Here is a 25,000-nt window from a genome sequence, read left to right on the forward strand (position 1 = left end):
AATGCTGGAAAAAACTATTTGTATTTATATCAAGAAAATCAATAGAAAAAAAGATATTTATAAATATGGATCGTAAATCATTTTAATATACTTCAGACATTAAGTAGACACATTTACACACATGTGCAGTACAAATAGTGTTTTCAGTGTGGATCGAGTAGCCACACCCACCAGTGTTTTGAATGTGCACGTTGGCTAACAAATGACAGTTGAAATGGTCTATAACTAATAAGATAATAATAATAATAATGATAATAATAATAATAATAATAATAACACCTTCTGACCAATCAGAATCAAGAATTCCACAGCACAGTGGTATAATGAAGCAATCCTAAACTCAATTAATGTCTCTTGGATGGCTTGTACTGATTAATGTTTTATAAATTGGTGTTTATGTCAAGTTTGACACAAAGTGAAAGTAATTTTTTGAATATAATTTTAACGTAGGCATTACTGAAATCTCAAGTAACCGAAAGCTTCAGTGATTTTAGTATATACAGTAGTAATGATTTGCCTCAGGAAAAGCACAAAGGTTAAAGTGTCTGTTACTTGTATAAACAGTCTTTTATCGTTGTCCCAGACAAATTTTCTAGGCCTGACCCGATCCACCCTAATTTGCTCGATCCATAAAAATGCGGCAACTAGCATCCTAGTGGGATTGCACTTTTGAGGAAAACATGTAGACCCCTGTGGCTCTTTAAAAAGCTGAAAACCATGAAAAGACAAGAGTGTATCCTTTGAGTGGCCTTACACCGAAATGGCAGTTTGTGGTAAAGACCATTCCTGGTATGGGTGATTTGGGTCAGGTAAAGCACAGCTTTGGGTTATCTTTCTGTGAGTTTGATGATCTCTGGTTCCCCCAAGTAACCTGTCTGAACATGAACGAGTCACAAGAATTCAATTGGAATTGTTCCTCTGGAGAAACCAGTTAAAGCACAAAGCACTACAACTGTAGGATCTCTTTCATTGTATGGGTCTTACTGGGATTTTATTAGAAACATATAAGCAACAAAAATGACCCTTGGGATTCTCTTTTATCCAAAAGTACATCTTCTGTGGTGCCAAACAGTAAACTGTCAGGTTGTGGTTAATCACAGCTTTGGTTTATCTGGTTTACATTTAGTTCAGATTTCCATTCTGGTTCTCACAAATTGGGCAAAAATAAATAAATAAATAAATAAAAAAGATACCATGTCAGAACCTGAAGAAGTTTTCCTTCTAGAGCCTGTTAACTTTGGCCCTACTTGCATTATATAAAAGATGAAAAAAGGTGGAAATCCCATTGATGTGACTCTTTATTTCTAATTTAACAGTTAACCTAATTTTTTGTTTTATTTTTAAGCTGTAAAACTTTGCCCGTCCCCACCTCAGACTTTCTGTGAGTAGACTTTCGGTCTAATAAACTTGAACAGGAGTAAACTGAGTAGCAAAGAAATAGATTCTCACCTACAGAAGATCTTGACGTTGTCAATAAATCACCTGCAGTCCAGTTTGGGGGGAAAAAAATCTGAAAAATAAGGTCCAGCTTCATGTCTCTCATTAGAGCTCACTGATATTACATTGTATTGCATATTTTATATTATTATTGATATTATTGCATTGCCTATAGCTTTAATAGCTGTATACAGTATTGAACTTGTGCTTGAACTATTGTGCTGAAAATTGGATTGTTTCTACAGTATGTTCTCATTGTACTCTATCTATCTATCCATCCATCCATCCATCCATCCATCCATCCATCCATCCAATAGAATAAAATCATAAATGAGAGCAACAATGGCAACTTTAATTTTAATATTACATATTTTAATATAATCGGCCCAAGGCCCTAGTTCAAGTTAGATTTTTGGCTCCTTATAGAAAAATGTTTGAGTACCTCTGCTCTGAGAACTCTACAACTGATCAGAAGTTTATTCCTTCATGTACCTTGAAAGTACACATCCCGGGAAGGTTCATCACACACAATGCGATCTCTAAGGAAAATGTCAAAGCTGGTTATGCCGAATTTTACGAACGAGCAAAAACAGATTAAAACACTCCTGGTGGTAAACAGCGAAGATTTAATTGAAATTAAATTAAAAATGATGAGTACCAGATCTATTGCATTATAGTAACAGTACAGTTTCAGGGTTATTCTACAAGGAAGGAGGAGGGCATGTAGTTGTATTTAAACACAAATGCACAATGAACATTCATCTACCACAGATTGCACACCAGATACTGTAGTAATGCAGTCTAACAACACAAGACCACCAAAAAAAAAAGGAATCCATTTGTTAGATTTTTTTTTCTTGTGACCAGGCCTTAATTTTCATACATGAAGTACAAAAGTCAACCCAGAGTGTTTCAGCATATCAGTCTACTCTATACAGATCTCTCAGGGCTTAATAATCAAATCATTTAATAATGCCATAGAAATTATGAAGAAAGAAAAAAAAAAAAAAGAAAAGAATGCCAAACATGTACAATGCACTGACACAGAAAGTCAGCTGTGTTAGACATGCAACAAGTAAACCAACTTGCTGAAAAAATGTACAATAATCAATCATAAAAAAAAGAACCATTATAATTGCATAAATACTTTGTACAGTTCATCTTGCTGTAAAGGAAAACAAACCACTTTAAAAATGACAGAATACAACATAAAAAAATGCATTTGATAAAACCATAATCATTAATAGTTTCTTTTTATACACGTAAAGGTGCGAAAATAAGCGATATAGCCGCGTGGCCTTCGAGTTTGGATGTTACGATTGCACACTAAATTTACTGTCATCATAATTTTCACCATAATGAGTGCAGAGTCGTCTGTATGGCAAACATAGGGGGAAGAAGATAAAGAAAAGACATGTGCACATGTAATAATTCTTTGCTGTAAAGTGATTTGTTTCTCTTTTAAAAAAGAAAAAAAAAGAAAATGTATAATATGTCTCCTCCTAATGATCAAAGCAGCACTTTTAATGCAGTATTGCCCACAGTACCACTGAAGAAATACAGCAAATATTAAAGAAAAAAAAAAATATAAAGTCTCATGTTACTGTTAAGAAAACATGGAAGAAAAAAAAACTGAACACTGAATTCTCCGGTAGTCTTCAAGACTGAGGCACACGAGTTATTTCTCAAACACGTTAAAGTGAATGGGATACTCGGAGCTCCTCTGGCGTATTTTAAAAAGAACAAGAAGAAGAAGAAACAAGAGAAGTCGTCGTCAGTGACGTCAATATTTAAAATGCTTGCATTAGTGTCAGAGAAATATTAAAGCTAGTTCATATCACATTAAGTATCGAACAAAAGACGACGTTAAACGTAAAATATCCTCCCGTAGGCCTCCGTTTCCCAAAAACACGATCGTGAAAGAGTATAGAGTTCCAGATGTGTATTTCATATAATCACATCATGATATGTTATGAAATTAGGATTTAAATAATCTGGGAATGATAAAGAAGGCATGTGTGGGATTCAAAAATAACAAAATGTCCTTTTGTTCGGAAATATGTTAAAAATATTTTTAAAGGCAATTTGGCAACAACAAAAAAAACAAAACACTATTTGAAAGGAACTGGCAACGACATTGATACTGTGGGCAACACATTGACATTAACACATTGTAAACAAAATTATTTGCATAACTAGACACGGTAATAATGCCAACCCACAAACATTTATTATTAACATTCATAGTCCCCGATATTCTACCCGCCGGGATGCTGTGCCTCGTGACACCGACTACACACGACTGCTTTCTTTTTTTGTCTTTTTCTTTTTTTTGTAGTAGTAGTAGGTTTAAAGTCAGGAGTGGTATGTTATAATGCTATGTTACAGGCAAAATGTTTTCTTTCTCTTTTAATAATGACTTTTCAGTTGTAGTTAAAAAGGCCATTTCGCTATTTACAATATTAACAAACTTCGTCTTGTTTTTTTTTTTGTTCCTAAAATCTGAAATGTATAGCAGTTTATGGAAAATGCTAACCTTTGACCAAAAAAAACCCCAAAACAATACAAATCAAAACAAAAAAACCCCAGAATGACTAGCGGTGACCTGGAACATTAGGGATTAGATTTTCTTGTCTGTAAGTCTGTGGTTTGTAATAATGTAATGAAGTGATGTAGAGAAAGGTACGGGGATCAGTGCGTCAGAGTTATTCGAGTGATCGGGGACGGTTTTAGTTTTTGGACCCGTCCTCCGAAGCCCGCTCATGCTGCAGGTTGTAGTAACAGTTCTGACACACACGAACGGGAGAGGATATCTTCAACCTCTTGATCTCAGACTGGAAGCGGCTGCACCTACAGTACAAGAGTGTAGGATGGAGTCGTTAAATGACATTCTGGACCTGTCTGCATGCACACTACATCCACTGTTAATGCTGCTGAACAAATTATAAGTAATATCAATATTACAGGTTTTTGAGCTCTCTCTCTCTCTCTCTCTCTCTCTCTCTCTCTCTCTCTCTCTCTCTCTCTCTCTCTCTCTCTCTCTCTCTCTCTCTCTCTCTCTCTCTCTCTATATATATATATATATATATATATATATATATATATATATATATATATATATATATATATATATATACGCATGAATGCTTACCTGGTAAATGTACACTTAATAGCTCTTTTCCCATTTCCTACTCTGCTTTAGTGTAAGTGTTTATAAACAGCAAAAATACTGCTTCATTTAATACACTTGTAAAAGTACCACATCCACACAACCATGTCACTGTTTTGCTGCGCCAACAATCCGCCAGCAACATTATATCTAGTCCCCAAAATGCATTTCTGAGTGAACTGAACAAACTGCATAGCTGGATCGGAGTCAGTATTTGTGTGTGGTAAAAAATATACATAATAATCTATATTAATAATAATCTGGTTCTGGCTACAATTAGATTTTTCTGTATACAACATACAACGGGTTAAGGCAGGAAAAAATACATTTTGATGCGATGGTTCATTTTTAGGGGAAAAACCACATTTTAAAATGATACAACTTCACTGTAATTCCCAGAGAGAGAAAGAAAGAAAGAAAGAAAGAAAGAGAGAGAGAGAGAGAGAGAGAGAGAGAGAGAGAGAGAGAGAGAGAGAGAGAGAGAGAGAGAGAGAGTTGACCATGTAAAGGATTCTATCTCAGATCTACAATTTTTGTACATTTAAATGTACTTTCTACTGATTCACCTTATTAAAAATATCATTTGTATACAGTCAGTAGTATATAAAGAATATACTACTACTACTACTACTACTACTAAATGCTGACTTGATATCAATCCATTATTTGTTTCTACATTTCCTCAAGGTATTACAAAACAAACAGATCATACTTCTGGCAGAAGAGCTGGCCGCAGTTTCTGCAGTGGTGGCGTCTCTCGGTGAGTGAGAAGCGCACAGCACACGCTGAACAGCCCTCCACCTGTTCATCCTTCACCCAGTGATCAGCTGCCGAGCGTCCCGGCTGTTCACTCACCGACCAGCTGAAAACGCGGCCGCGCCCATCGCCCACCACTACCTTACTGTGGTCCCTGAGGATAGCACAAAAAAAAAAAAGAAACAAGGGCACTCGTACTAAATTCACACACATTTTGGTTGTAAAGGATGAAGAATAATATCAAGTGGTGAATATTCAAATAAAAATCTCTATAGCGCTTTTCACAATAAACCTAGTCTCAAAACAGTTTTACAGAATGTACAGATTATAGAATTATAGAAAAATTACGAGTGAATGATGTGTATTTATCTTCGATGAGCAGCCTGGGGCGACTGTGGTGAGGAAAAAAAATCCAGTAGATGGTGTTAGGAAGAAACCTTGAGAGAAACCAGTCTCAAAAAGTGAACCCATCTTCATTTGGGTGACACCAAGAGTGTGATTAAAAATCATTAAAACATTACAAACACCGGAGAGTAAGAAACATCATAAACACCGGAGTGTGTGATTCTGGGTAATGACCTTTCTGCAGTCTTATACAGCCAGTTGACGGCGTGGAACCAGCAGCTTCTGAGCAATAAATTAGCTCAACATCTGAGACCATTATAGATTCAATACGAACTCATTCATACCAGAGACTTTAAATGTTCAATGATGGAATAACAGCATATGTAGAATGTTATTGATTATGTAGAATGTATTTTTAATGATTTTTTTTTTTATCAATAACATTTATTATTTATAATAAGTCAAGGTGACTGAACTGGTGTTGCGAGTTGAAGGGAGGCACACAAATGTAAAGGATGCCTTCGCATGCAGCAGCATTACAATTTCCCCTCGGTGTTCCAGCATGGCAATGCCCCCTGTGCCTCATGAAGATATAGATTACATGGGTTAAAGTGGAAGATCTTGAGTGGCCTGCTATAGATCTCTGACCTCAACCATACTGAACATCTTTGAGATCAATTGGAATGCTGACTCCACCCCAGACCTCCTCACCTCACCTACCTGACCTTACTAATACCCTTGTGGCTGAATGAACACAAATCTCTGGAATCACACTCCAAAACGTGGTGAAAGATCTTCACAGGAAAGTGCAGATTATTATAACAGCAAATGGGGACTAAAATGTGGACTGTGTAATATAGTGTGTGTGTGTGTAGATCACATTGTGAAACAAACATCATACTTTGAGATGGTGAGGGCTGTGATTTCAGCTGGTTGAGCATTGTCCTTGCGGTCAAAAGCTGTGTGCATGGTGAGTTTACTCCGGAACACCAGCTGTCTCTCCCATCTGTAGCCTGCACAGGGGGAAAAAAACACAAACAGTAAAAGAGCTCAGCTATGAGATCTGCCAGCCTCACACCCACAACCATGACGGGTGAGGCATGCTACCTCCAGAAAGAATGATTCAGTGAGCATGAAGAATGCTGTGTACTCCTCTTACTCCATAAAAATCTGGAAATAGCTGGATAAAAATCTAATGCATTAAAAAACATGTTTTATTTAAATCAAGCCATAAGTGAAACTGATAGTGGGAATGATATATGCTACTGGACTTAATTAGCTCATATGAAGCAGACTGACACTGTACATTTTACTGCGTTTGAATAACAAAATTGACAAGTGCGGTAAACAAGTGCGAGGTAAACAAGTGTGATACCCGTAATCACACTGAAGGTTCAGTGCAGAGGATGAAAAATGCTGACGTATGCTTTTAACATGGTGTATATTTTCTTACCTGCTCTGAGTTTGTTGTAAGGCCGTGGCTCCACATTGTTAGGCTGCGGGGGCTGTGGCACGGATTGGTGGTTGGTTTGGGGGTTACTGGGTGGGTTGGCAGGCCTGGCTTGACCCTCTGAGTAGTTTACAAACACAAACCCCTCCTTCTCATCGATGCTGAGCGAATCGGACCAACGACCCGAGTCCTCCAAGCTGGTGCGTGGAGGCTTGGGCCTATGAGAGCCACTCCCAGGCTGACTGTTTGGTGCCTGTGTTTTACACTCCTGACCCCTGCTGGCCTCCTCGGCCTCTGATTCGCTGCTGTCCTCGTCTGCAGGTTCACGCCCATCTGGAGGACACACAAATGAGTAATAAAGTAAAGCGAACTGAAGCTGGTGATCAGAGAAGGGAATTATGCAGCAGCATGATTAATTGCAACATTTTAGGGTGGGTGAGAAACTTCACCATGGAACATCTTAACATAAATATAACTGAAAATTAACTTTTTGTGCAGCATTTTCATTTTCGTATGATATGTAAATTAGACGCCATACTCTCGCCAGCAGTCATCCAAGTTCAGTTGCCTCGGTGTTAGAGCACATATTTCTTTCGGTGTTTAAAAGCCCAATTTTAGCTCGTCTCTTCTTTTTTTTTTATTGCCGTCACCGAACAATGAAATGTATACTGTACATATATACAGTATACATATATACTATACAGTTTATACATTACAGTACTGTAAATTACTCTGTTTTGCTAAATTATTTACTGTAATTTGTTAAATTATTAACAATTTACAGTGTACTACCTCATACTGATTACCATTCTTTAGGACTCCTTGGTAGGCTAGTCCATATCTCGATTTAGGATATTTTCAAGTTACGATGGAGTCATCAGTACGCATCTCCATCGTAATTCAGGGACTACCTGTATATAGATTTACATATCTGACATTACAGGAAAAGTTAAAAAAATTGAATTATTCCTTCGAAAAAACCAACGCCTACATTTTAACATTTTAAACAGCGTTTTAAAATGTTATAAATTCTGATACTGGTGAAATCTTTTGCTAATTTATTTTTAGTTATCAATATTACACTCTCATGTCCCCTGTCCCATGTCCAATGTCATCCCAGCCTTATTACAATCTACCACAGTGTATTGGTGTGTCGTTAGTGTGTACCAATTTTCTCCTCTGCACAGCAGTCTGGAGCATCTGGAGGCTCGACTGGTTCGGGTGCAGGGGTTTCTGGGACTTGCAGGAATTCCATTCTCCAGAACTACGAAGACAAACAGGTTTTAGGACATTTTTTATTATTTTTACTATCCAATCTCGAGAGATACACATGAATGGAGCTATGTGAAAGAAGAACAGCGATGCACTTAATTATGAAATGACAGGAAATGTTTACCCTGACGACACCATCCGAGTGTCCTGTGATGATGACATTCTGTGTGTCCCATTCGTTCATCTCAGACACACAGCAGCACAGGATCTGCTGGCTGCGCCCGGTGAACGTGTTGGCACTAGCGATGGGGTTGCCATTAATGCTCCATACATGGATGTAAGTTCCAGCACAGGACACTATATCTCCCTGTGTAATAAAGGTTTAAAATTGTAGATAGTTTACAGGTTTATACACAGCTATATTCATTGTCATCAGTCCCCATTTATAATACAGGTTGTGTAGAACGGTGTGAGATGTGATTAGTGTATTTGTGTTTGATTAGAGATTTGATCTTATATATAGTCGGCTCCTAATATACTGTTTGAAAAGTGCTAAACTTACAGTGAGTTCATTTATACAGAGTGCAGACACTGGAGCACGGTGACCTCTCAGCTGTGTGACGAACGACAGTTTATTCAGGTCCCAGATGATGCAGGTTCGGTCCCTTGAGCCGCTCACGACGATGTGATAGGCAGATGATGCTGTCAAACACGTCACTGCATCTGTGTGTCCCAGCAGAGCCTGGAATACACAAGGCTCCGTCATTTCACCGTATATACACACTGCAGCATTATAACGTTTCTTCTCTGAAACTAAGGAACACTGACCAGGCATAATATTAAAACATTTTGTCCTCAAAGTTGATGTGTGTTAGAAAAATGTGTGTTAAAAAATGGGCGAGTGTAAGGATTTGAGTTTGATGAGGGGCCAATTTGTGATGTCTAGACGACTGGGTCAGAGCATCTCCAAAACCGCAGCTCTTGTGGGCTGTTTCTGGTCTGCAGTGGTCAGTATATATCAAAAGCGGTCCAAGGAAGGAACATTGGTAAACCGCGACAGGGTCATGAGCGGTTGAGGCTCATAAAATATATGTTGTTTGTTTATAAAGAATATATTTAATAAGATATAATCATTTTGTTTCATATTGTTAGACATTTCATTTTCTGAACACTTTTTACCTTGTTTCCATTAGTTTCACAACAACCCAAACATCAATGGAATCAAGACAACAAATCATTGTAATTAACAACTGTAAAAAAATAAAAAATAAAAGTAATAATTATTATAATTGTAACAATGTTTTCCTTCACCTGTTTGAGTGTGAGGGTCTTAGCCTTTTCTTTTGAAGGACTCGTCTCCCAGACGCAGATGGCTGTGCTTGTGCCACCAGTAATCACCAGTTTGGGGTTTGGACAGATCGCACATAAGATCTGAGCCCACTCGGACAGACACTCGTACACAATCACAGCCTACAAAAACCCAAGTAAATTAGTTACACAACAGATTAAAAGAGAAGTCAACAGCAACATAAGCTGTTCATTCTATGAGTAAATAAACTTAAATAAGATATGGACACTAGGGGGCAGTGTTATCTCGAGTCAAATGCAGATGGCAATTTCTGAATTATAAACATTTTTATTTGGAAGCCAATAGTAACGGCTCAACACAAGCAACACAGTCATGTAAAGGCAATATTAGATTTGTGGCCTGGAAATAAGTGTGTGTCTGATCAGGTATATGAACTTAGAGAAATGGCTTTAGTCATGCTAGTGTTTAATAATTTTCTTGTTGTACAGGAGTGGCATTTCCTGTTCAGCAGGAACAAGTTTCAATTTCTCGAATTTGAGGGGAAGGCAGTAACTGACAAATATTTGGGCTGCATCCCAAATCAAAGTGTAATAGTACACCATTTGGTGCTGTCACTACTGAGGGTGTTTGGGATAAAGCCCTATAATTGTTGACTTTATAACAGGAGCAAACATTAAATCTACCCATGTCACTCTTTACGAAATAAAATCTGTGTTTACAAACTGCAGTGGTAAAGTTATTAGTGGTAAAGTCTTCATATTATTGCCAGTTCACCCCATGCCACCCCATGCTGTGCCTCCGTAAGTTTGAAGCTTCTCCCAATGACCATTTTTCTCCAACACAAAAATTTTAATCTGTATTTTCTGTTCTCTGCGCACTACAAAGAAAAAAAGTTGCTGACCTTGTCAGATTCATAGTTGGCCAGCCGGCAGCTGAGGTCTGCATAACCCCAAGCAAATGTCTTATTCCAGGCAGGAGGAACCAGCACTTTGTTCTGCTCCACTGCCAGAATGCCCTTATCAGTGCATACTATCTGACCCACAGGCTCTTTCAGCTCTGTAACACACATGAATGCACACACAAATGCACAAACAGGCACAAAAAATATTTTTAGATAAACGTAATTAAAATGCATAAAAAAAAAAAAGAAAAAAGAGGAGAGGAAAATTTATGCTGTGTTGTTGGACTAATACTGTATATGTTAAAGTTTCTCTTCACTTTCTCCGTTGTAATTTTCTAATCATCTCTCATTCAAATCATTATATTGTTTCATGGACATTGATTGGTGGTTGAGACCCGCAGTACCTTTAACAGGTGCGAGAGAAGGTCGTAGATTGTCTAGATGGTGGAAGAAAATCTTGTCTGCAGTGGAGTTAATGGAGGCGGCCATGCCGGGGACCTCGCCGTTCGACTTACTGCGCACGCGTTTAGGGGGATGAGGCTTCTTGAACAGCTGCAATAAAATCCACACAATAGAAATACAAAAGCAAATTCACAGCATATGTGTATAATAGAGATGTAGTGGTACACACACACACACACACACACACACACACACACACACACACACACACACACACACACACACACACACTTATATACATATCTGTATTACAGAGATAGGGACTAAGAAATGTAAACTATTTAATTTAATTATACCGTTTATTTAATTTTATTTATTCAATATAATTTGTGCCAATTTCATCGATTACTCAATGTAATAAGTTTATTGCATTAATTTTATTTGCATATTTTTTCCCTTAAAAAAAATAAATAAAAAAATAATAATAATTATATATATATATATATATATATATATATATATATATATATATATATACATATACATTTTATTAAGTAGGCTTTTTATTTCAAATTGTTTTAAAAATATAAACTGTTGATGTGTTAATAATAATAAACTGCTTTAATAAAAAAAAAAAATTATAATAATGACAAGCAATTTTATGTTCTGCATTTCTTCCCCCTAACCGTCCTGAAACTGAACCGAACCATGACTTAAAAACCGCGGTATGTACCGAACCGAATTTTGTGCACCGTTACACCCCTACTGTACAACCTGTAACACGTTTGTCACACACGTTTGTCACACGTTTCTCAGTAATAAATGTCATTATTTTTGCGTAAATGATCTTTGAATTCAACAAATGTAAAAAAATTTTTTTAAAACTATTATTGAAAAATAAAGCAGGCTGAGGAAACGCTTCTGTGTTACCAGTCCAAGTCTTGACACTCGTTCATATCGAGCAACATTGACACAAAGACATCATTTGCGTTATCTGATTGATGCAAATAAGTCTCGCAACTATAATAAATTAATCCCCAATGCAAAATAAATCTGAATCCCAGCAGTCATTGCTAGTAAGGCTACATAATAGGTATTACTGGTAGTTTTAATAAGTTTTAAGTATAAGCGTTACTTCCAGCATTTATTGTATCTATAGTGAGAAGGAGGCAGATTGCATTAGAGTTTGGATGCAGTATTTAAAACACTGTATACTAAATAAATATATCATTAAGCTCCTCATATTCCCTGACTTACAAGACTTTTGTACACCAGTCCATCTAAATCACTTGATAATGAGACCTGGACATGAAATAAGTATTTGGAAATTTCTTTTGGAAAGTTTCTACAGTGACACAAAAGCATTATCTTTTGGCTGCTACCATTAGAATTACATGCTATGAGACGAGTATTAAGACATTCAGCCCTATGGGTTCTTTTCCAAAATGGTAGCACAGAGTTAAAGGCACACAATGCCAATTGTATACGATGTCTTCGGATGTGGTAGCAGTACATTCACCCCTAACATGAACTAGGAAACCAAAACCTGTTCCATCTGACAATACCTATGCCAGTGCACAAAGCAAGCTCAATGAAGATATTGTTTACATGAGTTTGCTGCAGTGGAAGATCTTGAGTGTCCTGCTACTGAGCACTGACCTCAACCCTACTGAACACCTTTAGGATGAATTGGAACACTGCTTCCTCACTTTACATCAGTACCAGGCTTTACTAACGCTCTTCTGGCTGAATGAGCACAAATCTCCACAACCACCCTCCAAGATCTAGTGGATCATCTTCCCAGAAGAGTGGGGGTTATTCTAACAAATAGGGACTAAATGTGGAATGAGATATTTAAAAAGGTGTCCATACAATTTTGTCCATTTACTCTGTCAGAATATCAGGATACTGTATTGATTGAGAACTTCCAAAAAAAAAAAAAAAAAGAGAGATATCAATATCAGAGTTTGTGGAATTGTTTCTGTTTGTGCTTAAATCAATTTGGGCCAAAGAAAAGCACCTGTTTGGGGATCTGTCCGAAGTTGTTGATGAAGCCGATGGTGGCCGTCTCTTTTAGAGGATCGTTGATGTTGTAGATGTCGACTTGGCCCTCATAGAAAAGATGATGGAACACATTTACAGCCTCCACCGCTGGAGGGCCCTGCTGCTTGTAACCAAAGATGAGGTCAATCCATTCATGCAGATGGGCACTGACATAGTCACACTCTAGTGCCTGGCAAGGAAATAGAACACAGGAAATAGAAATACAAAAGTAAATATCTTTTGTCAATTATGTTTCTGTATTAGTGTTGGTGCTGTGATGATGAAGTGAAGCTGAAGGGATGTTTTTTCACCTGTCTGTGAACCCTGATGAACTCTCTTGGATCTCCTTTGGCCCACGGAGGCAAAATCACGTCTCCCAGTCTTGTGCCGTTCTGTTTACTTCCTGTATTACGACAAGACCAATTTCACAAAATGTCACGTTAACCTCTGTGCAGATGCAAGACAGATTAGGAACTTCGACGAAAGAAAGGTTTTCTACCCAAGTCAAAGTTATTGGAGTTGAGCATGAACTCTGGGAGGTAGAAGAACTCTGGGATGAGCTCCTTGACATCAGCCATGTTGTGTTTGGAGGCAGACAGCCAAGCTTCCCGCACGCTGTGAAACATCCGGTCGGCCAGATCAAAGTGGCCCCCCTGCAAAAGGGACAAAGAACAAATGAAATATACAAATATTTGGAACGAATAACAAAACAGCAAAAACAAGGCACTGTTTATTAAATCACACGAAGCCTCCTCCATTCATAAAAATCTGTCAAGCAGCCTGAAGGCATGCTGATTTACGATGGTTTACCCTCTCTGAATAACATCATCGAGAGAAAAACAATGCAGTGCAAATATTTCCATAATGAAAGGAAGATGTTGTTATTGTGCAGATACGTTCGCCTCATAGCTGTGAATAACTGCAGTGTGTGGATAATAAGGGGAAAACACACACACACACACACACACACACACACACACACACACACACACACACACACACACAGCATTGCATCTTTCTTAATGACTGTATTTGGATGTGTTAAATAACTTCATTTCTGCGTTTAACAACCCAAGAATATGTAAATATTAAATACAATTATAAAAAAGAATAACAAATAAAACACTCTGGGGTACGTTTTTGCATTTCCCCCACCCCCCCAAAAAAATTATGATAAATGATTTGTTGAAAATGCTGAAATAAAAAATGAAATAAATACAAAAAAAGGCATGATCTGAGTAAATATGATAAATGGACCGAGGACCCTTTACAAGACGTTTGAGAGTAAATTCTCCTCGCTCACCTGCAGGCGGAGGAAGATCTGTGTGAAAGGCTCCATTCTCAACAAATAAGATGCCACGATCATGGCAGAGGAGTAATGAGTTCCGTAATGATACGCTGGAGTCTCACCTAAACAAAAGAGGCAGTCAGACATATTCAGCTCTGAACCCCACAAATATGTGTGAATAACTCTAGTTAACAAGGGCTTCTATTGTCTGAACCCACCATTAGGATCCTCCCAGTCTTTGAATCTCTTTTTGTACTGGATCAGTCGATCGTCTGTTTGCGCACCCATAGGCTTCGACAGGTTACGGAATGTCTTTGGATTATTAAGGTCCAGTTCCTGTGCACATATTAGGCAGAACACATTACATTTAGAAATCCAGAGTTATTTCTACATGAGTTTCATGTGCAGTGCCTGACAAAAGTTTGGAACGCCTGGTGTTTTATTGTTTTTGGGGTGGATGGTCCTTTTGTTTGTAAGCAACAAACTAAGTAAAAGACAAAAATACACACAAAAATTGGACAGTGACTAACTGGAAGAGCATTTGGTGGACAAATTAATTAAAATGTAATCATTTTTGGCTCTAAGTAAAGAACTTCGACAGAGAACAGGAGAAGACAGAAAACAGGAGAGAAGATGTTAGCAGACTGCCTCACACCTACAGTTAAGCATGAAGATGGAACATCTGTTACATAAACATGTATTGGTTTGGGGTTGTGTTTAGGGCAGAGAAAGGAATGTGAAAGGAATACTGAACCAATATGGCTACCATTCCATACTTTAAACTATGCAATTCTTTCTGGACTGCAGCTAATAGGGACAAACTTCACCATATAACAAGACTCGTTGCCTTGTTATATGGTGACGTTTGTCCCTATTAGCTCAAGGCATTTGTCCAAGCACCATAAGTGTTATTGAGAGACCAAACATTCAGCTTAAGTGTTATTTATCCTGGCTCATTAGGGACAAACGTACAATTATAAAGAACAATCTTATTCATTCTAAATTACTTCTTAACTTTGTAAAGCTGCTTTGAGACAATGTTAAAAGCGCTCTACATATAAAATTGAATTGCATTCATGTATCTTACAGCTAATATTTTATAGTGTGGATAAACGTCCTATCACAGCAGCCAAATGTTCCTGCGTGCGCTAGCTCAACAGAACAGAGACCTTGAATTATTACGCGAGTGTGATGCGGTACATGTTAGAACAGAATTTCAAAATAATACCAGAAGCATAAAAAAAAAAAAAAAAGTCTATTTATGAATTTTTAAGAACCATAGGATGCCGTGAAGCAAATCACAGGCTGCAATATTGTCTGAATAATGGGGGAACATTTTTTTAGCTTTGAATTATTTTTGGATTTCAGCATATGAACTCACAAATATATTTTTGCTTTGATTTTTAAGATGGAGAAAGTGCGGCTTGTTGTTTTATTCCACCATGTCAAAACATGCTTTTTTTTTACAATTGCTTAGGCTGTTCAACTTGAAAAAGAAAATTCCAGAATATACAGTGTGGCAAAAAGTACAGCATTATAGACCCCAGCACTGCGCCGAAGCTATTTACCTCACAGTCGTAGTCAGCCAGGATCCAGGGGAAGACCGGGTACTGCATCAAGTCATTATAAGATCTACCGGCCAGTGTGTTTAGGTGCATTAGATACTGGAAATTGCTGATCTCTCCTCTCTGGGAAATAAAATTACAATTTTAGGTCATTAAGGTCATTGGAAATCTTTTGATGTAATATTTCAAGTTGAGAGGAATGTGTATAATCATATGAGACACACATGAAAATTAGTAAAAACGCTCTGATGGGCAGTTGAACCCAGTTAAACTGCTTACCTCCCACCGTTGTGTTACCGATTTCTCTCCAACCAGGGTGCTAAGAAGCCCCGACCTAGATAAGACCACACATGAAAGATAATCGTATCTGAACATCGTAATTCACAGTCTGAGGTTACATTTGAGCATCATGCCTGAAGGACATACCCTTGCTCTACACTTGTGTTGGGCCGCTGACCAGAGACAGACTCTGAGCTGTCTGCTAACGAGGGAACAACTGCCAAAAACCTACAACAACAGAGTAATGCATCATTTATAAGAAGGAGTAATGTATGACTAAAATGTTTATTTATTTTTTATATATATACACATCACCTCTGGTAGACCTTGTTCCTGACTCCTTTCTGGAAGGCCAAGAGGTAATTTCGCCCGTCACCTGAAAACACCTCCACTGCCATTGGCTGTAACAGAAGCAGCGAAAAACAGATCCATTTTGAAGAAGTTACACAATTTACATTTCACTTTAAAATCCGGTAATTGTGACCTATTTCTTACCTGGAGCAGATAGCGGCGCTTGTGCACCTCCTTGATGTCTTCATACGCAAAGATGCTGCACGTCCGCTTTAGCTGACTCTGGCTTTGTCGGGCTCCTTTGGGTATAATTGGCTCGTGCATGCTGGGAAATGATAGAAACATTAACAGTAAGCCCTGTTTGGCTACATGTTGTGGCTGGCTACAGTAAATTTATCACGGTAGGGGATTTTATTTATGTCACTGTTGTCATTTTTCTTTTCCCCACCCCAGAAACAACTCCAACCCAAATTAGCATTTTCTTAAAAAAACAAAACAAAACAAAACACTCAAGAAGGGACTGAATATTTGAGTCCTGTCCGGATAGAAAAAACCTCTGATTCTACAGACAGATGTTTCCTCTTGCATTAGAACAAAAAGTCTTTGGCTGCTGCTTATTATATTTATTCGCCGGCAGATTAAAATATTTTTGTCAATCATGCTTTAGAAGAGGTTGTTTGCTATCATATCATACTGGCAAGTGGTTAGAAAGTTAAGGTTATAAAAATTAAATAAAAAGGAGAAAGAAGAAGCAAAGGATGCAAACTAATTGAATTTGATAATGGAGAGGTATAAAGTCTCATGTTTTAAATTGCCCCACATGATTTTAGTGATCTATAAATAGAATTATGATCCAAAAATGCTCAGATCATTATAAAAACATCAACGATTCAGGTTTTTTTTTTGGTAAATTACAGCCATACACAGTAAAGATATTCATTACAGAGTATATAGATATATACAGCTTATATTGCAAAAAAAAGAACACAATAAAAATCATCTCTTAGAGGTGTAATAAACATTTTCCTTTTTGATAAAAATCTTGCATCCTGTCCTCAATATGATACATATGAACATTTATGGTATTATATATATATATATATATATATATATATATATATATATATATATATATATATATATATATATATAAACAACACCCTAAAATTAAAATAAAGCGATTGAGGTATTTACATCACATTCTTTTCAGAATTTTGGGAGGTAAAGTGTACATACACACTATAAGGTCAAAATTATATGGACAACCAATCATCACACGCATGGTTCGTCCCAAAGCTGTTGCCACAAAGTTGGAAGCGCACAACAATATAGGATATATAGGGTTTGTGTATGCTGTATGGTTTCCTTTCACTTGAATCAAGGGGATTAAACATGTCCCTATGTGTTTGTGCACAAAGAGAGCTCCAGGAACACATGGTTTGCCCTGATTGGAGTAAAAGATCTCAGGTGGCCTGTACAGAGGTGGTCTGACCTCTACCCCAGTAAATTTGGGATGAACTGAAACACCTCAGGCCCTTTTGAGGGTCATTCTTGAATAGGCACATACAGTACAGTGTGATGGTTGGGCATCTAATAACTTTTGACCATGTAGCGTATAACCATATAAACCTGCTCTTCTAAATCTAGAAATGCATTAGTGTCCAGGGACAAAAGTTCCCAATGAGTCAAACGAGGACAAAAGCTAATTTTTTTTGTTACAATGGACTCACCCTAAGGATTGAGGGAAATCTGCATCACTTTATATGTTATACACAATATGCACACAACAACAACAACAAAAAAAACCCCTAGGCAATAAATTTGGATCTTACTTTGCAGGAAGTGTCTCGATGTCTCTGATCTCTCGGGTGACGGTCATAGTGAAGCCGTCGATCACGTAAAAATGTTCTTTGCCAAACAGTAGCAGCCCTTCGCTGGTGTCCAGCCCTTGGACCCGAGCGCAACGGTACATGTGCTGAATCTGTTTACACACGTGGTAACATGGTCTTTAATATACGCACATAAACAACTGCAAAGTCACCATAACAAAAGCAGGGCAACACAAACACAAAACCGATACCAAATTTCCATTAAATCCATGCATGAATAAATGTATTAACCTTCTCTCCCTCTTCCAGCAGGCGGAGCAGGGTGGTGTTGTCCGTCTTCTGCTCCTCGTCTACAGCTCCACACTCCAACAGCTCCTGTAGCTGCTCAGGGCCGTCCTCATCTCCACCATCCGCTGTGGAGCGGGAACGCTTCAGAGGAGCTTTAACGAGACCTATACACACACACACACACACACACACACACACACACACACACACACACACACACACACACACACACACACACACACACACACACACACTTATTATAAAAACGACCATGAAAACTCTAACCTTGACATATTTTTTGGGCAAACTGCAGTGTGTACAAATACTTTTTAATATATATAATAATATTTCTTTTATAAGATTTACGCTGAACCTGTTAAATACGAAGGATATTTGTAGTAGAAATGTAACTAAATTAGTATTATGCTTCAATTGTAGGGGCACCATATCAATAATGTAAAATTATCTGCCTTCGTTTACCATCGAAACTGATTCGATTAAACCCTTCCGTGGTTTTTCTTTTTTTTTCTTCTTCATCTGCAATTTGCATCATGCAGCCTTGTACCAAACAGCAATTAGCATCATGCTGTGATTTAACAACACAGTAGGAGCAGTAACAACCTGATTGCTGGAGAACACTAGAACACTGAAGCACCCGGGTCCGATGTGCAGTGAATGGTGTCTATCGAGACACTCTGAAGGAAATTAAAAGGCGCTTCTCTCCAGCTATAGTGGTGGCATTTACTTACATTTGGGGCAAAGAATTTACACTGTTACAGGATTCTTTCAATCCAGAAAATTCACCTCATCTTTTGACATGCAATGTAACACCAGGACATTTCTCAGGGCATGGGAGACAAACTCACAGCATTTTCTGATCGAACATATCATTTAGAGACACGAGGAAAACTTTCCAGACTGAAAAGCCTCTGAAGCAGCCTCTGCTGTTGTGTCCTTATGTTGCTTGATCTTTTTAATAAAAAACAATGGAGATGGGCTTGTTTCCCAAGCATCAAAAGTGAACGCAATTCCACGCTACACCACATCACTCCTGGCCGTGCTGGAATTACACAACACTGAAATGCTTTTACTTTCCAAACACAGCTGTAAGTCTTACTAGGGGATGTGGTTGTATATAAAAATTAAAAGGAGGGTAATTGATAGGTGTAAAAGACTGTAGAAAGATCATTACTCATAATCTTACACTCCAGTGCTCATGTTAGTTCTCTCTCTCCAGTGTTCTGTATTGTTTAAAGACTATAATCACCGTCTTGATGTCACCCAAATGATGAAGGTTCCCCTTTTCAATCTGGTTCCTCTTAAGGTTTCTTGCTTATAGCATCTAAGGAAGTTTTTCCTTGTGACAGTCGCCATGGCTGCTCATCAGGAATAAATACACATCGTTCTCCTTAACTGTTAAATTCTTAACTGTTAAATTCTGCTTTGAGACAAAGTCTGTTGTAAAAAGTGCTACAGACATAAACTTGACTTTGTAATGGCACACCGTTAATAATAGTAAGTCATTCAGAATCGCTACTAAACACAATAAAAGTGTTCAAAAACGACATCCAGCAGGATCTTATCTATTTTCTTTAACTTAGTTTCGAGAAGACAGACGATCTATATTTTTCAAAATTATGTTTGGAGGCACATCACGGGGTGCTTGTCTTCTCTGGTTGGTTTTCTTATGTACAGCTACAGTAATTTGCTGTTGTAAGAGATTCAGTCGCACTGTATACTTGCAGTTACTGAACTTTAGCGGTTTCTCTAACCATCCAACAGAAAACTTTGGTTCTGGTCTGGACTGGTATTTGAGTATTTTGTTTTCGAGAACCGTCAGGTATTGGAGTGGATGGGTTTTTACCTTTGACCCTTGCGATGGTGTCCTCGCCGTGCTCTGGTTCCTGCTGTGTGCTCTCTCCTTCCGTGCTCTGCTGAATAGAGTGCTGGTACATTCCCGGGTTTCCTGACAACAAGCGCATGTAGTACTCCTTACTGTCGTAGCTGATGGCTCTTCTGTAACGCACCGGCTTCTGGGAACCAAAGTAAGATGGAATTGAATTCAAATGCCTTAAACAAATTTAAAAAAAAAAATGAATGAAATATGTATTAACTTTCACAGGTAACCAAAAAACATGGATAAAAACATGAAGGAAGTCTAAGGGACAGATTACATGTTTGAAAAAATCCTCAGGCATTCGGATCAGTGACTGGTTAAAACAGTTGTAAGTACCAAATGAAATCAAAGCAAGTAGTAGCAGTAGTAAAATCAAATCAAATCGATTACGTTTTCCAATCATACCACACATGCAGCCAGGACTCATTAATACCATCCTATTAGCAAGACCAACTGGTGTCCCTCTATAATCATTTATTATCCCTAATCATAGAAAAAAAAAATACCTCGAAAACTATTCAATTGCAGTTGAAATGCATGAAGCAGATCTCTGTCTACAATGTGATAATGCGCACTCAGATATCGTTGCATGAGTGAGAAACACCAAAAACCAAATTAGTGCGAATACACTTAAGCCTCTAATGTTCAAAACAGTGCAGCAGACATGCTGGAACAACATTTTCAAATACAACGTGACACAGAATTTAGATGACCAAAGCCTTATTTATCCACACATTTCTTACAGAACAGAGATTCAAAGAGCAGTACAGTATCTGTAGATATTTTTGCCACACTAGCATCATGCAACTTCTTCAGAGAATAGAAGAAATTGTTGAATCATTCATGCCTGAGATCAGGTTATACCTGAAGTGGCACACAGCCCGCTGCCCCCGTCAAGGGAACTAAAAAAGAAGTCTGACAAGAAGGAAAGCGTGTAAGATACAGAATACTGTAGATCTTCTGTTCTGCCCAGACTTCCGCTTTCACCACATACGGATCATGTGGTAATTACTAACAAGTCAGGTTGCATCGACTCTCTCTCCGGCTTTGAACGCAGATCAAAACTCTTGATAAACCCAGAGGATTTATTTATTTGACCACAGAAAAATTCAAGGAAATGATGTCAACATTAAAGACAAACCTTATGGCTCTAAAATACCGATATGTACTTAAATACACTACCTGAGAGCTGTTGTTAGGCTCGTTGTCAGGCACGTAAGGGTAATGGATATAGAACAGGTCATTGCGAACCATCTTCTTCCTCATTCGACAGGGACCTTCTGTCATGTCCAGCTGGAACTTGTCAAGATGTGAACCAATAGGGGGCCCCCAAAGACCACGCTCACGTAGTAACTCGTACTCGATCGCTGCCCATTCGTCAGTCACATACTTCAGCGCATTCTGTTGCCTCTGTTATACAAGATAAACAAAAAAAACGCCTTATTGAATGTTAAAGTATTGCCATATATATCCATTGATTTGGTCAGGTCTGGTATGTAGGTAGTAGGTATGTAGTGTCACAAAACACAAGCTCTCCTGCTTCAAAGTTTATAATAACAGTTTTTTTCTAATACATTATGGTTTCTATAGCAGCAACAGAAACCAACAGTGAAGCTGTACAATAGCTGAGCTTTCTGCCATATCTTCTAAACCAGGCAAATCTCAAACACTCAATGAGCCATTTGGACCCGATTTCCACAGAAAAGAAAACCGTGCAGTCAGTGCGGTCAATCACGTACCGGCGGGTGTCGCACATTGGCGGGTGTGACGCTTATTTTGAGCGACAAAACATTAAACACGTTTTATTTTAAAGGTACAAGATCACCATAATCTTCAAATTCCGAATTTTATGTAAAAAAAAACTAGCGAACTATAATGAAATTAATTTAATTTAAATACTCATTATTTCTTTGCAAACGCAGCAGGGAGACTAACGCAGATATTTGTTGGGTGTTCAGTACAGAACAAATGATCTTCATTTGATATTTGCGAATACAACTAAAAGCTTTCTTCTTCCCCTAATTATCGTACATAAAAAAAAGTAAATAAAAAAAAAAAAATTAAATAAAAAAAAAATGGACAAAGCTGATGAACTCTGTTCAGATTGTCAAGTGGCGCTATTTTACAGAAAGATATTGAACTGGAGGAGATTCACGTGCCTTGTGTACAGTAGATTTTGCACAATGCAGCATTGTTTGTAAGTCTTTATGTAGATCTAGAAAACGAATTATATCAGCCGACTTAATTTCGGGTCTCAGGATGACAATGAGGTCATTTTTTTTAATCAAAACATACAGAACTGAAATGTAGATTCAGATTTCCTTGTGGTCAGATACTAACCTCTTGGTATTCTTTGTACTGCATGGCCACAAGGTCGCGCACCACCGCAATATGCGTGAACATCCACTGGAAGGTTTCCTTGAAAGAAAGAAAAAAAATCATTCAATTAGTTGTAAATTAATTACAAAGGCAGGAGTGTGAAACAAAAATAAATTTAAATATAGGATATTTATATGGCTCCTTTCCACGGCAAAGAAATCCCAGGGTGCTTTCAGCAGTTACAGCTAAATAAAACAATGTAAACAGTATCCACACATTAAGCATGTTACAAAATCAATTATTACACGGGGTTTGTCCATATATATTTTTTTTTATCTGCTTTTTAAATATCCCATTCCACATTCAGTCGCCATTTGCATTTATAAAATACAGTCAACCCGGATTATACGCAGTTCGGAAAATTCGCGAGTTCTCATTTGGAACCGAACTAATAGCCAGTTGCGGATTATTGTAATATTCGCAATCCGCGGCGGTACCAAATGTTCAGGAACGTTAGCAATAACATTTCATACTGTTTTTACTAACAAATTTCTTAATTAAAAAAAAAAAACATTATTGTGTTAAAGTGACATAACCTCTAGAGGGGTCTGTGGGGGTGCGTCCAAAATTCTTGGCTTTTTGAAACTCACAGGGGTCTTAGAACGTAACCCCCGCGAGTTCCGGGGGACCACTGTATCCTCCACTTTTCTGGGAAGATGGATTACTAGATTTTCAAGTGTGGAGATTTGTGCTCATTCAGCCACAAGGGTGTTAGTAAAGTCAGGTACTGGCTGTTAATTCGGTTCCAAATGAGAACCTGCGAATTTTCCGAACGGTGAATTATCGTGGTTGACTGAATTATAAATGCAAATGGGGACTGAATGTGGAACGGGATATTTAAAAAGCAGATGTAGTTTGAGTAGTCCTGGGTCCCAGACGGTGTTCACGTTCATCCCAAAGATGTTAAATAGGGTTGAGATCGGTCAAATTCAGGCGTATTTTTCCCCACAAAAGCTTTCGAGGTTATTGTCTGAGCATTTTCCGTACCTGTGCTGAGAGATTGTTCTTGTTCAGGCCGCTCTCTTTCTTGCTCCGCCGGGCACCTGTGAGTTTCGACAGGCCAAATCCACTGCTCACTCGAGACAGTTTGGACTGATTTGCTGGAGCCACAGCCTCTCCCTTGCTAATACACTTCTTCTCATGGACTGAACAGGAATAGACAGAAATACAAATCCTGGTGTTATAGAAGCACACATAGATGTAATGCCCTTATGTGTATAAACTGTGTGAAGTTCAACACTCAAAGTTAATAGATGTATTTATTTTCATTATTGCTGCCTGATTAAACAACTCTGTATGTATCCATTAGTGTAAACAGACATAATAGTGTGCATGTGTTTCCTCTCACCGAGGTGGTTCTGCCAGCTCTTGGCTGCGGGTTCCTCTAGCGCAGGACGTGCGGTGCCGATGTCCACGTGTCCTCGATCGTTGACAGGAAGTGAGACTTTAAAAATGTCCTCGAGCATTTGTCTCTTACTATGCATCAGTTCAGTCCACACCCGGTTCACTGCCTTCAGCAGCAGTTGACGACCTATTGGCATTTACATTACATTTATTCACCAGCTGTCACTTTTATTCAAATGAATATACGAGTGAGATAAAACATGGGGACCTGAGTAGGTATAAATATCATTAAAAAGGCTCACAAGTTTGGCTGAAACGATTCCTCGAGTACCTCGATTGCTTTGTTTAGTCCATATAACTACACACGGAACACTGTTTCCCCACGGACTATTATTACTGACACACCACATGTTAACCTCTGGAGCGCTCTAGACAGGTAAACACTATGAAAGCCCATTTCCACCACAAAAAAGTTTGTTTAATTTAACACATTTATCTCGTAATTCCGACTTTATGTCTCGCAATTCCGACTTTACAGTATGTTTCGCAATTCCGAAATTGTTTAGCCAATCGGGTAGCTTCACCCCCTCTGTAGTGCCAGAAATCTTTACACATTAAACATTTTATTGGCTACAATCAATAGAATCGCATGGTATCAAATTAAGCTTCCAAATCCTGGAGGTGGATGCACCAGAAATGTTGGATGTTTACAAGAAATAAAGTCGGAATTGCAAGAAATTAAAGTCAAAATTATGAGAAAATAGGTCGGAATTAGGCAAACTGCTTTTTTTTTTATGTGGTGGAAACCGGCTTTTA

At 38.1% G+C, this 25,000-nt stretch overlaps 1 protein-coding gene across 1 annotated transcript in view; it reads right to left on the minus strand.

Annotated features, from left to right (window-relative positions):
- Positions 1-2,043: 2,043 nt before the first annotated feature.
- Positions 2,044-25,000, minus strand: part of wdfy3 (WD repeat and FYVE domain containing 3) — an 88,900-nt gene continuing 65,943 nt past the window's right edge. Inside the window, 27 exon segments of the mRNA XM_046841410.1 lie at positions 2,044-4,287; positions 5,319-5,516; positions 6,609-6,720; positions 7,161-7,490; positions 8,325-8,421; positions 8,554-8,736; positions 8,932-9,111; positions 9,681-9,839; positions 10,580-10,734; positions 10,984-11,131; positions 13,002-13,214; positions 13,336-13,427; positions 13,524-13,677; positions 14,328-14,434; positions 14,531-14,648; positions 15,881-16,000; positions 16,157-16,211; positions 16,304-16,384; positions 16,472-16,557; positions 16,652-16,772; positions 18,280-18,428; positions 18,568-18,728; positions 20,429-20,597; positions 21,644-21,871; positions 22,802-22,879; positions 23,828-23,985; positions 24,189-24,371. Of these exon segments, the coding sequence (XP_046697366.1) occupies positions 4,167-4,287; positions 5,319-5,516; positions 6,609-6,720; positions 7,161-7,490; positions 8,325-8,421; positions 8,554-8,736; positions 8,932-9,111; positions 9,681-9,839; positions 10,580-10,734; positions 10,984-11,131; positions 13,002-13,214; positions 13,336-13,427; positions 13,524-13,677; positions 14,328-14,434; positions 14,531-14,648; positions 15,881-16,000; positions 16,157-16,211; positions 16,304-16,384; positions 16,472-16,557; positions 16,652-16,772; positions 18,280-18,428; positions 18,568-18,728; positions 20,429-20,597; positions 21,644-21,871; positions 22,802-22,879; positions 23,828-23,985; positions 24,189-24,371 (3,956 nt within the window). The 3' untranslated portion in view covers positions 2,044-4,166.

This window comes from Silurus meridionalis, chromosome 27 (genome assembly GCF_014805685.1).
Source record: "Silurus meridionalis isolate SWU-2019-XX chromosome 27, ASM1480568v1, whole genome shotgun sequence".
Taxonomy (NCBI): domain Eukaryota; kingdom Metazoa; phylum Chordata; class Actinopteri; order Siluriformes; family Siluridae; genus Silurus; species Silurus meridionalis.